At 45.4% G+C, this 16083-nt stretch overlaps 2 protein-coding genes across 7 annotated transcripts in view; one reads left to right on the top strand and one right to left on the bottom strand.

Annotated features, from left to right (window-relative positions):
* Malsu1 (mitochondrial assembly of ribosomal large subunit 1) overlaps window positions 1-16083 on the bottom strand; it is a 65350-nt gene that overhangs the window by 19785 nt on the left and 29482 nt on the right. The gene's annotated exons all lie outside the window — the stretch shown is intronic.
* Window positions 1-16083, top strand: part of Igf2bp3 (insulin-like growth factor 2 mRNA binding protein 3) — a 130252-nt gene that overhangs the window by 96110 nt on the left and 18059 nt on the right. For 4 of the 5 annotated variants that reach the window (XR_377421.4, XM_030255148.1, NM_023670.3 and 1 more), the window contains 5 exons: window positions 1927-2208; window positions 10300-10434; window positions 11896-12018; window positions 13655-13790; window positions 15061-15186. Coding sequence is in view for 4 of the 5 variants with exons in the window: in NM_023670.3 (NP_076159.3) it covers window positions 1927-2208; window positions 10300-10434; window positions 11896-12018; window positions 13655-13790; window positions 15061-15186 (802 nt within the window). In the remaining variant the exon portion in view is untranslated. Of the gene's footprint in view, window positions 1-1926; window positions 2209-7761; window positions 8572-10299; window positions 10435-11895; window positions 12019-13654; window positions 13791-15060; window positions 15187-16083 lie in introns of those variants that run through there. The other variant, XM_006505519.4, reaches the window with a different exon arrangement.

The following is a 16083-nucleotide window of genomic DNA, read 5'->3' as shown; positions in this document are numbered from 1 at the left end:
TCCATTTTCTCCTTCAGATCTAGGCAATGTATTTTATAGCCCTTAATCTACATTCACTTAAGAAGAAATCAAAGACCAGTGTGTGAGGTCCTGCTACTGAGGCATTGGTGATAAGTCGACCTCTGGTGTTTGTGTAAAGCATCATCTCCCCCCCCCCCCCCCCCCCCCCGCCCAGTATATTTAAAGAAAAGTTAGCCATCGAGCCTGCACATCATAGCCACAACCAGGCTTCAGCAGATGCTGGAGATCACTTGCTCCCACGTTTGTGAAACAGACAAAGGGCTGAGCCATTTGCAGAGATGCTGGACTTAGCAGCATGAGAAACGTGACAGAGCACCTTGCTCCTGCTGTATTTTGGAACTCCAGATCTTGACAAGGGTTCATTTGTGTGCCAGGGAAAGTAGGGCAAGGTAGAAATAAGGGGAAGACAGAGTTCTGTGTCTGAAGACAGCATGAGCTTTCATGGCGCCCTGCCCGGGCCTCCCATCCCGTTCTCAAACCTGTGCAGTGCTCAGACCGCATAGTATCCTCCTCTTTCCACCTCAGAATTGAGAAGTAGATGCTCAAGTGAGAAAATGAACTGAGAAGCCAGAAATGGCAGCACGGAGCTGCTGGAGAGAGCTTGGATGCTCTATGTTCACCTGCGGGAGCTGAGTGGCAGCTCAAACAGAATCTGACCAGGAAAGTGGGAGAGCCCCACCCCCTCCATTACCGTTTGCTGTGCTCTGGGAGTTAGGAAGGCGTGCCTTAAGAGCTCGAGTGTTTGAACACTTGAAATCTTGGCTCCATATACTGCACCAGTTTCTCATTCAGCGTCCCTGTCTAATGTATGTAAGGTAATGCATGTAAGGTAGACTGTAATAGGATGGAACTTATGTTACATTGAAACAAGAGCAGATATCACGGGATACTTAATGTATGTACTTACATAAACTTTTTTAAAAGGCAAAATTAATCTGTATTCGTGGTAGAAGATGAGGAGTTACTGAAGCAGGGCCCTGACAGGTTTCCTGTGGTACTGGCATGTCCTAATTCTTGGTTTGGAAGGACTATGGGATGACGTGACAGGTAAAGGCCTCCCCTAGTGCAGCCTTACAATTTAACTTTGTTTGATCCTCAGAACCCACAAAGAGAGGGAGGAAGAGGTCTGACTCCACAGAGTCCTTCTCTGACCGTCACATACACCCTGCACACCCCCACCAGCAATACATTTAACGTTAAACTCACTGGACTGTGTGTTGCAATTGTGTGCCCTCTTGTGTCAATGTTACAATAAAGCTGAAAATGTGGGCAAAGCCTCAAGTTCTCACATACAAAATGTAATAGGTTGATGAATAGAAGAGTAGCTTCCCTCCTTCCTTCCTTCCTTCCTTCCTTCCTTCCTTCCTTCCTTCCTTCCTTCCTTCCTTCCTTCCACCTTCTCTCCCTCTGGCTTGTTCCCTCCCTGAGATCAGATCAAGACCCCACCGAAGATGAGGGAACTATTGGTGTTTCCTGGGTGAGGCTCAGCATGAAATCTGACTGAGTATACAGCCAGTGTCCTCTAGTTGTAGAGATGTCTGCTCAGTGATTCTTTAAGGCCTTTCGGTAGGATGAGGGATAAGTTACTTTGGAGCTGTGGGCTCCTTTTCTTGGGGGTATTTCCAAGCTATTACTTCTTGATTTAGCCAAATCAAGAATTTGCCATGATATTTTGTTTCTGTTTCTCACTTGTAAATGGAAATTGTGTGCCTTTGCAACCTGCTAGTCTTCCCTAGGTGTAGACGTCAAAGAAGACTGTGGGCACTGATAGGCTTTGCCCTGCGCAGCGACTGTATTCATCAGCCTTGGGGCTGAGAGTAGCTAGTGGAGGAGCTGGATTCTGCTGTGTACAGGTTACCATGTCTCAGCTTTCCTTCCCAACCTCTGTTTCTTATAACTTTTCAGAGCCTTAGACAAACTGAATGGATTCCAGTTAGAGAACTTCACCTTGAAGGTTGCCTACATCCCAGATGAAACTGCTGCCCAGCAAAATCCCTCGCCACAGCTCCGGGGGCGCCGGGGGCCAGGGCAGCGGGGCTCATCCAGGCAGGCGTCTCCAGGATCGGTGTCCAAGCAGAAACCCTGTGACCTGCCACTGCGCCTGCTGGTTCCCACCCAGTTTGTTGGAGCCATTATAGGAAAAGAAGGTGCTACCATTCGCAACATCACAAAGCAGACCCAGTCTAAGTGAGTATGTGGGGATGGTGGGTATCTGTCTTCCCCTTTGTGTTCAGTATCAGGGTTGGATGCAGGAACTTGATGTCTCTCTGGACAAAGCCAGGAGTTCTCTTCTACAGTACCTGGGACTGTGGCAGGGGAAGCCTTGTCACCTGATCATGCGTTGTTGGTCTCACATGAATGGAAAGCAAATGGCACTTGCTGCCACAGCGATGGGAAAGGCCCTAGCAGACTGCAGGGCTGTGTGTAGTCATTCTCTGCCACTTGTCCCCCCCCCCCCCCCCCAGCCTGAACTGCTCCACCTGTCAGAGATGATGGTTCCGTGAAGAATAGTTCATCCACTAGGTGTGGTGATACACACCTGCCTCAGGTTCCTGAGCATTCTTTAGCTATGTAATAAATTTGAAGATAGCTGGGGCTACATGAAACAAAACCAAAGGGGGTTGGCAAGTTAGCTCCGCACATCAAAATACTTACCATGGGGACCAACCACCACCTGTGTTACATCCCTGCATCTTGTGATGGAAGGAGAGAGCAGGCTCCTGAAAGTTGTCCTCTGGCTTTTCAGAAAATGTTTTACATCTATCTATCTATCTGTCTGTCTGTCTGTCTGTCTGTCTGTCTGCACACTCGCACATGCAAGTACACGCATATGCGCGCGCACGCCTGCTTATAGTAGCCAGAAGAGAGCACTAGGTCCCTTAGAACTAGAGTTCAAGGTTGTGTGAGCTTCCTGGCATGAGTCCCGGAGACTGAACTCAGTTCCTCTGCACGAGCAATCTTTCCAGCCCCTCAGACCTCTTTCCAGGTACAGCCAGGCATGCCCACTCCCATACTCACCACACACACAGACACAGACACACACACACACACACACACACACACACACACACATACACACACACACACAGAAAAAGGTTCTGTCTTCCAGTCTAATTTGTTCTGTGATTAAGCTGAGCTAGGAATGGCCTTTTCCTGAGGATGTTTGATGTTATTTGTCAGGCTGTAAGGGAGCAGAAAGTCATGATCAGACATCAGAACTCACTTGGGTGGAGTCAGGCAGGAACTAATGTCATTTTCATCACAGCTTCAGTGTACAGGGCCACTGCCTGATACACAAGAAGCCACTGCATTTTCAAATCAAAATAGCTGTGCACGAATTATGTTTGAAACCTAAATCTAAGGTCCTGTCTCAGATTGCAAGTTCCATCACATAACAGGTTACTTTTTTTATCCTTCAAACCATACTTTGTGTAATCTGTAGATATTTCGATTCAAAGAAGCTTGATGATAAACTCTGCCTCCACTCTTTCCTCTGTAGAGTGCCACACAACAGACACATCGCTGGCCCTGCTGAGCCATGCTCCCTGGAGAACTGAAGCATTCGCTAGGGAGGAAGTTAGTGGGGGGAGGGGTTGTATGCAAACCCCATCTTTCTGCAGCTTGACCCGTCTACAGGAATGACTGGATGGGTTTACTTTTTAGATTTAGTAAGAATAAGGGTTTCATGTGATTAGAGAAATCAAACATGGTCTTTTTCTGAAAATAGCACGGTGGTGTGCTGTGTCTACCTGTGCCTGAGTGTGTTCCATGGGCCTCAGAGAGAGATTCATATTCATCACAGGTGCCTTGCCTGAAGCCAACTGGGAGATTCATCTCATGCAGAACGTAAACGAATTGTAGCTAGTGATGGGACATCCTATTTTGCTCACCCCTGCTTTGAAGCAAGAGACACTGAGTGTTGGATACCCATGTGCAAAATTAATGATTCCAAATTCATAGTTAGTGTGTTGGGAAAATAATTGAACCATTGTCTAGGTTAAGGCCTTTCTCAGTTTTCCATGTGATTCCTATTTACCTAAGAAACTTATATATCCTTCAGAAACTGGTCTGTAAGGTTCAAATCAAGCATTTTTTGATAATAAATCCTTTAAAAATGCATTCATTGGTATTCATGTGATTTTGCCATCAATTAAAGATGAAAACTGATTTTGCACAGTAATGAGATAGATGCCTTGTTGGCTGCCGCATGAAGAATTAGATCTTGGCAGAGTGGTTGACCACTAGATCTTGGCAGAGTCAGGCCATAGGGTGGCTTCAGGTTTTGCACAGCGGATCGGTGCTTTGATTCTCTCCTCCGTGCTGCGCATGCTGCATCACATAAATATGTAGGACAAAATGGCACAAGTGTATTTAGGCCCTTCTAAAAGTTGTTGGAAATTCTGTCCCAATCCCAAGCCAAAAATCATTTAATGAATTTTTTTTTTAATGAAACTCAAATTGACAACTCAAACACCAATTTCTAAAATCAAATATTCTTACACAGTGCAATTCAGAATATGCCAGTTTGATGTATGTTGGGGAACGATGGTAGGAAAGTGTCAAAAGTCGTTGTTTCCTCAATTAAGGTTTATGTTTCTAAGAACAATGGCTCTGCACATAACCCTGCATCTGAGGTGCTGGAGGCAGTGTCCGGGCTGTAAAGGAAATACACACAGGGTGCGTGCGGGTCAAAGTGCGCATGTGTCTGCTCTGAACTAAGGCTGCAGTGGTTACAGGATCCATGTCCAAGTGCTCCCAGAAACACAATGGATTCATTCCACTTGAGATTAGGAAATGAATTTTGGTCACCTCCTGTCCAGAGACCTTTTCTATTACAAAAATTTTCACAGCCCTCACATTTAGTGATGGGGCCCATGTGAGGTTGTGACCCATAGTCTAAGAAGTTGGATCGGTTTACCTGGCTTTCATCTAACAATGGAGAGAGAGGCCTTGTCACCTTCCATCCCTTACCTTTGGGAACTTAGTACACTGTTGCTTCTTGGTGTAGCAGCTTCAGTTCCTTTCTAGACTGCTAATGAGATCTGTCAGATAATGGAGTCATAAGCTGAACTTAAGGTAGGCAGATGGGGCAAAGCAGAAGGGAGTGTTTTTGTTGTATCTGATGATGCGGTTGCTGAGTGGTGCTGGTGGATTTAATGCATTCTTGCCGTCATAACTAATCATTACCAGAACCCATGTTTCTGGAATAGTCCCAGGGGAGGGAGCTGATCACAGAGCAACATTCGCTTCTCAGGATCAGAGTTTTATAGCCCTCAGCCCAGTAAAAGGGTGGAAATAATCACCAAAGGAGGGGCCATGAGCATGTTAGAGGACGACCGCATGGCTGATCGGGACTAGGTTGTAAAACTGGTTAGGAAGATAGGATTGGAGCGATTATCTAGACACACTTTAATGTATTATATGTTTATAGTACTTACAGGTTTTAATTCTGAGGTAAGTTCTAATAAAATGAAAGGCAAGCTTAGTTTTATTGGCTTGTTGAAGTGGCTGTTTTTGTGGCAGTAAGTCCTTAAGAGAGGAGGAAACTCAAAGGACCACCCAGCAGTTGCTTAGATGTCCCTAAAACACACGCTTAGAGGTAGTTAATGTTTTTATAACAGCAATCTTAATTCCTGGTTAATTAAAATTGAACAAATGCACAAATTTTTAAAAGAGTGAATTAGATTCTTGTCACCCCAGTCATTAAGTTTTAGGCTTTGTATCTTTTTTGTTTGTTCGTTTGAGTTTTTCGAGACAGGGTTTCTCTGTATAGATAGCCCTGGCTGTTCTAGAACTCACTCTGTAGACCAGGCTGGCCTGGAACTCAGAAATCCACCTGCCTCTGCCTCCCAATTGCTGGGATTAAAGGTGTGCGCCACCACTGCCCAGCTAGGTTTTGTACCTTTATATAGGACTTCTTAGGTGCATCTGTCAACTTGTAACTAGATCTTTGACAAAGGAGATAAGACCATCCAGTGGAAAAAAGACAGCATTTTCAACAAATGATGCTGGTGGTTATCATGTAGAAGAATTCGAGTTGATCCATTCTTTTTTTTTTTTTTGAATTAATTTTTTTATTAGGTATTTTCCTCATTTACATTTCCAATGCTATCCAAAAAGTCCCCAATACACTCCCCCCCCCCCCCCCAAGTTGATCCATTCTTATCTCCTTGTACAAAGCTAAAGTCTAAGTGGATCAAGGAACTCCACATAAAACCAGAGACACTGAAACTAATAGAAAAGAAAGTGAGGAAGAGCCTTGAACACATGGGCACAGGGGAAAATTTCCTGAACAGAACACCAATAGCTTATGTTCTAAGATCAAGAATTGACAAATGGGACCTCATAAAATTGCAAAGCTTCAGTAAGGCAAAGGACACTATCAGTAGGACAAAATGGCAACCAACAGATTGGGAAAAGATCTTTACCAATCTTACATCCGATAGAGGGCTAATATCCAATATATACAAAGAATTCAAGAGGTTAGTGTCCAGAGAACCAAATAACCCTATTTAAAAATGGTGTACGGAGCTAAACAAAGAATTCTCAACTGAGGAATATCAAATGGCTGAGAAACAGCTGAAGAAATGTTCAACATTCTTAGTCATCAGGGAAATGCAAATCAAAAAACCCTGAGATTCCACCTCACACTAGTCAGAATGGCTAAGATCAAAAACTCAGATGACAGCAGGATGCTGGCAAGGATGTAGAAAAAGAGGAATACTCCTCCATTTTTGGTGGGATTGCAAGCTGGTATAACCCCTCTGGAAATCAGTTTGGCAGTTCCTCAGAAAATTAGACACAGTACTACCTGAGGACCCAGCAATACCACTCCTGGGCATGTACCCAGAAGATGCTCCAACTTGTAATAAGGACACATGCTCCACTGTGTTCATAGCAGCTTTATTTATAATAGCCAGAAGCTGGAAAGAACCCAGATGTTCCTCAACAGAGGAATGGATACAGAAAGTGTGGTACGTTTATACAATGGAGTACTACTCAGCAATTAAAAACAATGAATTCGTGAAATTCTTAGGCAATTGGATGGAACTAGAAAATATCATCCTGAGTGAGGTAACCCAATCACAAAAGAACATACATGATATGTACTCACTTATAAGTGGATATTAGCCCAGAAGTTCAGAATACCCAAGATACAATTCATAGACCACATGAAGCTCAAAAAGAAAGAAGACCAAAGTGTGAATACTTCAGTCCTCCTTAGAAAGGGGAACAAAATACCCATGGGAGAAGTTACAGAGACAAAATGTGGAGCAGAGACTGAAGGAAAAGCCATCCAGAGACTGCCTCACCTGGGGATCCATCTCATATATAGTCACCAAACCCAGACACTATTGTGGATGCCAACAAGTGCTTGCTGACAGGAGCCTGATATGGCTGTCTCCTGAGAGGCTCTGCCAGTACCTGACAAGTACAAAGGTGGACACTCTCAGCCAAACATTGGACTGAGCACAGGGTCCCCAATGGAGGAGTTAGAAAAAGTACTGAAGGAGCTAAAGGGGGTTGCAGCTCCATAGGAAGAACAACATGAACTAACCAGTACCCCCAGAGCTCCCAGGAAATAAATCAGCAACCAAAGAGCACACCTGGAGGGACCCATGCCTTCAGTTGCATATGGAGCAGAGGATGGCCTTTTTGGACATCAGTGGGCCCAGTGCTCCAGTGTAGGGGAATGCCAGGGCGGGAAGCAGGAGTGGGTGGGTTGGCGAGCAGGGGGATGGGGAGGAGAATTTCGGAGGGGAAACGAGGAAAGGGGATAACATTTAAAATGTAAATAAAGAAAACATGTAATAAAAACTGATGCATGGCATTTTCACCTGTTACTGTGGTCTGTAAGAAGTAGCTGCAGGTGTAGCTCAGTGGTCCCTGGTCCCTGGTCCCAGTGTCCTGGGCACCATCTCTGGTATCGCATAAGGGAAAACAGCTGTATGAGTCATACAGTGGTTTAACCATCGCTTTCTAACGAGCAGAGTAGGAATTCCAAAGCCGCTTTTGTTTTCTTAGTGGAATTAGTCCTACAAAAAGCATCACCACCCCAGTGGTTTCTGACCAGAGGTGACTGATTTCTCTGCAGGAACATTTGGCACTTTCTAGAGAAGTTTTTGATTGTCACATCTGGGTGGAGGGTACTATTATTATGTCATAGGCAGAGGCAACAGCTGCTGCTAGATTCACAGAAAGAATGAACTTGGCATAAAATGTGTGAGTGCTGATGGCGAGAAATCCACTCTCAGTCAACCTGCTCTTTGGCCTGTTAGGTCAGAAAGGGTGAGGACCTGTGAGGTGGCTCAGCAGGGGACCGGATTTGCAGTGGGAGCCTAGCCAGAGTTTGACCCTGTGAATCCAAGTGAGAGCTGGATGCAGGGGCAGGTATCAGGCCCCAGCACTGCTGCTGGGAGATGGGAGGTCTCCAGAAAACTGCAGGCCAGCTAGCTTGGAGAACAAAGCATGCCAGAAACAAGAGGGACCTCTTATCAGTGAAGTGGAACAAGGGCTCGGACTTTCTCTGATCTCCATCCGTGCATTGTGGTATGTGTGTGCCCTGCTCATAGACATCGTCCACAACAACAGTACTTTTTAAAATCAATCAGTGTTATACCTTCAGCTGGCCCTGCCAGTTTGCCACCAAAAGTGTGGATCATCCTCGTTACCCTTCACTTCGACAGTATTTTGTTTTATGCATCTCAAAATATTTACAGGTCTAGAACAACAACAACAAAAAATCATGTATTAATTGGCATAGATATAATTACTAGCTGGTTTAAATATCGGTTGAGTTTATTGGCGACTTGTGCTTGCTCGCTCTCTCTCTCCTCTCTCTTTGTGTGTGTGTGTGTGTGTGTGTGTGGTGTGTGTGTGTGTATGTGTGTGTGTTCTCAGACAGGGTTTCTCTGTGTAGCTCTGGCTGTCCTGGAATTCTCTCTGTAAACCAGGCTGGCCTCAAACTCGGAATCTCCTGCCCCTGGGATTAAAGGCATGCCCTGCTGCCACCTGGTTTTTTCTTTTTCTTTTTCTTTCTTTTTCTTTTTTTTTTTTTCTTGTTTTTTGTTTTTTCAAGACAGGTTTTTTCTGTATAGCCCTGGCTGTCCTGGAACTCACTTTGTAGACCAGGCTGGCCTCAAACTCAGAAATCCTCCTGCCTCTGCCTCCCGAGTGCTGGGATTAAAGGCGTGCGCCACCACACCTGGCTTTCTTTCTTTTTTTTAAAAGCCAGTTAGCCACCTCTTTAGTTGCCTTCCCATCACCATTTGCTGCTGCCTCTCTCTGTCAAGAAGGAAGGACCCTGTTAACAAAAGCTGGATGAGGAAAGTCTGCCACAGAGTGACTGGTGAACAGTCTGTGTCTGACATGGCACCAACCTGGCTGTGGGATTCTGGCTCTGGCTCTCTTGACATACATAGTTCTCTGCATCTCAGTCTCTCGACACTACACGATTGCTCTGAGCATATAAAGGGAAGCTCTAAGCACACACAGCCTAGGCAGAATGAGGTCCGTGCTTGGTTGGATTGAGAAAGAGAGCATTCCTGGAATTGCAGTTTGTCTGGGGCCGAGGCTGAAGTTCAGTGTTGCCTAGTGTATTAGTTACATGTCAGTTGCTGTGATAAAACCAGCTTAAGGCAAGGCAGGCTTTCACTGACTCAGGTTCTAGGGAAGACGGTTGTCGTTGCCGTGACAGGTTAGAGCAGGAGGTGGTCTGTCACATTCCATCACAGTCAGGTAGCAAAGAAGGATGAAGGCTCCTATTCACATTGCTATCTCCTTTTTACAGTCCAGAATCCCAGACCATGAATGGCATTGCCCCTATTTATAGTGTGCTTTCTCCAATCTATAAACTCTCAAACATGCCTGGAAATTTGTTACCATGGCGACTGTAAGCCCCATTAAGATGACAGTATTACCCACCATAACAAGAATGCATGAAACTTCCCAGGTTTGCATGAACTGGGCGTGGTGGTGAATGCCTGTGGTCTTAGCATTCTGCTGTCAGAGGCAGGAGAACTGGAAGTCAAAGCCCTTTCTCACTTTGTAGGAAGTTTCAGACCATCCTGGATACATTGGATCTTGTCTTAAAACATATCCCCCACCCATCTGTAATGTACTGGTGTTGACAGCTGATCATGGGTTTCTGCTCTTTATTAAAGCGGGTCATCCTTGATTCCCCTATTACTCCTGGGGCTTACAGTTTGTAATTGAAGACTCCTTGTGGTGAATACACACTGACTGTTCTCATTTTCCTCTCCTCGTGCCTGCTATCAGAATCGATGTCCATCGTAAGGAGAATACAGGGGCCGCGGAGAAGTCCATTACTATCCTCTCTACCCCTGAAGGCACCTCTGCAGCTTGTAAGTCTATTCTGGAGATTATGCATAAGGAAGCTCAAGATATAAAATTGTGAGTAACGAGGTCTAGCCTGTGAAGAGGGTTCTTTGCTTTGTTGCAGATTTCTCTGACACAGTTCTTGGGAATTGCTAAGCAGCAAAGGGGAATGCTTTCCCGATAAGATAGTGTTGGTTATTCTTGACTTGGTGTGAAACATTAAGTCTTTTAGAAACTGAAATCCTCCATTTTCATTTATACTTGGATATGGAACAGGGAGCCTTGATGGGGAGGAGATGCAGCTAGAAGAAGCCAGCTGGGCCATATAGCCAGTCGAGGGCCTCACCCAGACGGGCCCTGGGCCGTTCCTGGCAGACCTTGGGCATTCTGTCTTTGTCTGTACCCAGCTCCACTATGCACAGTAGGGCAGCATGGAGGTGTGAAAGAGCCTAATCCTGTGCTAAGGGCAACTGGAGCTTGGTCTGGGGGATCAGTCTAGAGCTGAGTGTCTCTGCCTCAGAAAGTTAGGTTGGGTCTGTGCCACTTGGATACACTGAACAGAGCAAGGAAGGCTGGAGGAGCCAGCCTGGGACCGCATTGCATTTACTTACTTTGTAAAAGTCCACTGTATGTATGTATGTATGTATGTATGTATGTATGTATGTATGTCTGTCTGTCTGTCTTAGTGATAGGTGCTTTGTGTGGGTATAATAATGCTTTTAGGATAAAGTAAAGCGAAGCCCACTGCCGTGGAGTCCCCTGTGGCGTTTAAAATGCAGGCTATGTAACGGGGAAGACGTCCAGTGGGTGAGGTGTCTGCTGAGTGAGCTTCGGGTCCTAGGCTCATGGCAAAGCTGGCTGCGCTGGTGGCCTTTGTGTATCTCTAGCTTTGGGGAAGTAGAGGCAGCAGGTCCAGCTTCACTGAGAGACGCTGTCTCAAAAGATAAGGTGGTGAGCGATAGAGGCAGACACGTGACACTTCTGGCCAACACACATGCACTCGTGGGTGAGTACACACCTACATGCATGTGTATAAACACTCATACTGCCTAAACATGGAAAGAGAGAAGGAAAGCAGGGCACAGGACACAGGGAGCCAGCTCCATTTCTTTCTGCTCTGCTCTCCCCACGTGCGACCACTGTTGAGTTTGTAGGACTTGTTTATCTCCAAATGTGTGGTTCCAGGGCTATCCTGTCCTTGCACTTTGGTGCAATGTTTTTTGTATTCGTGCAGTACTATGATTTATACATTGTGTTCCACTTTGACTAAGAGAATCTATCACTGAGTGTAGATATTACCTGTTATGACTAAAAGAAAGACTGTCTTAAAGATGAACCCCTATGTAAATAACTGCTATTATTTACCCCCTGACATGCATGAGTTGCGGGAAGGTAGGTTAATGGCCAGCTGACTTTACAATGGAACACGTGTAAGGTTTCTCACCCTGCAGTCTGGAGGAAATGTTAGCAGAAGGACATTTGTCTTTATCCAGTGGTTTCTTTTCCCTGACGCTATGACCATTTTTCGATTTACAGCACAGAGGAGATTCCCTTGAAGATCTTAGCTCACAATAACTTTGTAGGCCGTCTCATTGGTAAAGAAGGAAGAAACCTTAAAAAAATCGAGCAAGACACGGACACTAAAATCACAATATCTCCGTAAGTGCCGTCTCGTTTGTGAGTCAGGGACTTTCATATCCTGTTTTTAAGCCTCGTGTTTTGTTCACGGCTCCCTGCTTACAGCTGTTTCTGCTCTGCTGTTAGGCTGAGAGCCCGTTTCTCAGCCTGCTGTCTGCCCTGTTTCTAACAATCTTGAAAGTATTGTGTGTTCTCACAGGGGTGGCATGCATCTTAATACTCAACATTCGTATTTTCCAGCCAAAGTCTTTATGGTATTGTTGGCATTTATTTCCCAAGTTGGAATTTTAACCTAATTTATTTTCATTTGCTGTATTACAAATTATTCTACCATTTGACAGCTTAAGACAATAGTCAGCATGTGTTGCGTGGCTTGTTTATGTGGGTTGGCAGCTCAGGACCTCAGCATGGGGCCTGGGCACAGGCTGCTCTTGAGCAGCAGAGGGAGCGAGCCAAGGGAGAGAAGGTGCTGGAAGCTGCAATGTCTATGATGAAACCTCAGAAGTCATCACACGGTCTAGACAAGTCAGCCCTTTTCCATGTGTTTAGGGACTGTAGACTTCTTTGTGGGGGGCATAATTCTGGAGGTGTGTAATCACACCTGGGTATATGCCTACTGTGATAATAAGGAAAAGTTTCTCTTTTTCTGGGGTGATAATCCTTGGTTTCTACCATAGGACCCCAGAATGTGGGAATTGGCCGGTGAGCTGGAAATGGATGATAAAGTTAGAATACAAAGTGCCTGACTTGGGATGGCTTGAGAATAGAGGCTTGAGTGACATACTTCCATGGTCTAAGGAAACTTAGACTCCGTTAAATTGAGCTCATGCCTTCATTATATAATTTAATTTTAAACACATATGAGGAAAAGGAATAGTAGCCCACCCATCTGACACAAGTTTAGTTTCTGCCACGTTCCCAGCAGCAAAAGTGGGTGTTTAACTCTGAGAATATAAAAGATGTCACCCACGGCCCCGTCCTTTGAGTCTAGGTAAAGTCCCCTTCCTGTGTAAGAGTTGCTTTTCCTCTCAAAGCTGTTGACTGCTGTAGGCATCAGTGTGCACAGTTATAACTTCTCCTGGCCTTTAAAGCTTCAGTAGGACCTGAGCGAAGCAAAGACTTTTTTAATATTGTTGTCTGTTTAGGGTTTAAGTGGGGTCAGTATAGACCATTTAAAAATTTAGTCTAGATGCTTGATTATGTTACTTCCTTTAGGTAACTTTAATCTAAACTCCGAAAATATTGGAGAAAATTGAGCTCACTCACACAGATGCTGATCTGCCTTTGGGGAGGGCTTTACTGCGTCCACCTCCTTATTTCAGGAAACACAGTTGTCAGCGGCTTCTGACTAGGATTGACCAGAAAAGTCTAGGTGCTTCCTGGCAGCACCAAACATCCCTTTGCTCACTCCTCCTCGGCTCACTGTCAGGGATGGAATGAGGGGCTCAACAAATGTGCCACGTCTACAACACAGACGTATGAAACCATGTGCCCAGTTGCTGCTATTGAGGGATGGGAGGGAGGTCACTACAAGATCGGATTTGGGTCTTTGGTGCTTGATCCCACACTTTCTCATAATGCTGAGCCAGCCATTGTGACAGCTGAATGACTGTCACCTGTCCTCCTGACATTCTTGTTTTTACTCTCCTGCCCATAGATTGCAGGAACTGACGCTGTACAATCCGGAACGCACCATTACAGTGAAAGGCAGTGTTGAGACGTGTGCCAAGGCGGAGGAGGAAATAATGAAGAAGATCAGGGAGTCTTATGAAAATGATATTGCTTCCATGAATGTTAGTTCTGGGGTGGGGAGGTCATTGTTCTGATGGACAGCCAAGAACTGTCTTTTGCTAGGAACTCTTCCAGTGCTTCAAGTGTTGTGAGTTGTCAGCACAGTCCCAAGTCCCTGAGATGGCACACAAGCCTTTGCGCTGGGCCTAGCTGTCAGTGATTACTAACAAATTAGGTAGCTTCCGAGCCTTGGCTTCTTGATACACAAGGGATGATTAATACCTGTCTACCAAAGGGTATTCCTGTGTTAATTTGAGGATGTGAGCATTAGAGGTAGGAGAATTAGGCTTTATTTCCCGCCAACAGTTTGTGAGCCACAGCTTTCTTCTCTGTATCAGGTAGCTGGTATCTCCTATTGTACATGGAAAGCTGAGGTGGGTGGACTGCAAGGTCAAGTCCACCCTGAGAATGTAGAGGTCCATGTCTTGAACATGGTACAGGTTGAGGGGCCAGTGTGCCTTCTGTGCTAGAGTGCTTGCCTAGCGTGCCTCAGCCCTGCACTGCAGAGCCATAAAGCAGAAACACAGGCTTGAATATTACCGTGTTACCCACATAAGCCTGCGAGATTGAGAGTTCCCTATGGCAAAGGTAGTGAAGGCTTTGCAAATCCTCCTGCCACTATGGCGGAATGGTTCAGGCAGTGGAACAGTTCAGACGCCCACTGTGTAAATTACTCCTTAAATGTGAGGTGAGGGATGTAACGAGCTTCAGTTGGGCCTGTGGTAGGACATAGTAACCCGAGAAGGGACAGATATACAAGCACCCAAAGCATCTATACACACATCTATAAACACAGCGGCTCGGGTCCTCCCAAAGGCTTACTGTGAGGCTGGACCTGACTTGTGAAGGATTCAGCTGGAGGCTCGGAATGAAGCTCCTGTCCCAGCGCTTGTTCTGAGTACCTGATGTGACCTCAGAAGTTCTCCTTCAGCAGTGCAGGCCTCTGAGGCTGTTTATGGAGGACCCGCAGTGTGCAGAGCACCATTCTGTCTAAGGTGCTCTGAGCTGGTGGAGAGGGGAGGGACCATGCTTCCCCTACTTGCCTTGAGACTCCCCAGTGCAGTGGAAACCTGCCCTCAAATTTAACAGTGCTGAGAGGCGTCAACACTACCTATAATTCGGTGGGAATACCTGCTGTGTTAAATAAACGAGTCTTAGTGTAGTTTTTTTTCTTTATTAGACAAAAGGTCACCATTTGAATTGTGACATTTACAAATACTCACTCCCTTGATTCTTTTGGTGGAAAACTAAAGTTCCTCTTTACCCTTGCAGCTTCAAGCACATTTAATCCCTGGATTAAATCTGAATGCCTTGGGTCTGTTCCCACCCACGTCAGGGATGCCACCTCCCACCTCAGGGCCCCCTTCAACCCTGACTCCTCCCTACCCACAATTTGAGGTAAGTTCTTACCGCCACACTGACGTGCCATGGTAATGCTGCAGTCCGAGCTAAGCGGTAAAACGTTCATGCCAGCTCTGTGTTGTGTGATCTGTTACTTGTCAATGAAAACTTTTCATTTGATCTCCAGATAATAAGCATGAGTTGTTCTGAAGTATTTGGGGTGGTAGAATTATGCAAATATGTCATTTCAATAAAAAATAGTTTTGGTGGATTTATTTTGTTGGTTTGTCTTTGGTGCAGTACTCTGGGGTCAAGGCTGATAGTTTTAATGTTAAAGCAAAGAGGTTTTTAGGAGATTTCCATGCTGGACAGTGTGCACACTTGTAAGTGCACTCTTGCTGAGACAGGAGGATTGCGAGGTTGAGATAATCTGCTTTCCACAGCAAGATTTTGTCTCAAAGAAAAATTTCTCTTTTATTTTTACCACCTAGAATTTACTGGATTTAGAAGGCCCGGATAGACTGGGCTTGTTTTCCATTGGGTATCGTATGTTCCTGGTCAGTGAACCGAGGGAGTTTATCTCACAGTTCTACTGTGCTCATGTATAGAACATGGAATAGCTTGTATTCTGTAGAGATTATATAACACATGTGTTTATTTATGGAGACAGGACTTTTTAAAAAATGTATGTGCATGAGTATTTGCTCTCATGCCTGGTACTGACAGGTGTCAGAGGAGGGGTGTTGGATCTCCTAGATCTGTAGCTATGAATGGCCATTTGGGTGCCGGGAATTGAACCCAGGTCCATAGCAGGAACAATTGCTTTTAACCACTGAGCTTTCTTTCCAGCTCTGGCACAGGGATTTAATTGTTTAGACAAAGTCTTTCTATGTAGCCCAGGCTTACCTCATTCGCGTTCTCTTCCTACCCTGCTTCCCTGTGTTGTGAGCCATC

Source organism: Mus musculus, chromosome 6 (assembly GCF_000001635.26).
Source record: "Mus musculus strain C57BL/6J chromosome 6, GRCm38.p6 C57BL/6J".
Taxonomy (NCBI): domain Eukaryota; kingdom Metazoa; phylum Chordata; class Mammalia; order Rodentia; family Muridae; genus Mus; species Mus musculus.
Note: the sequence above shows the minus strand (reverse complement) of the source record. Positions and strands in the feature narration are given on the sequence as shown.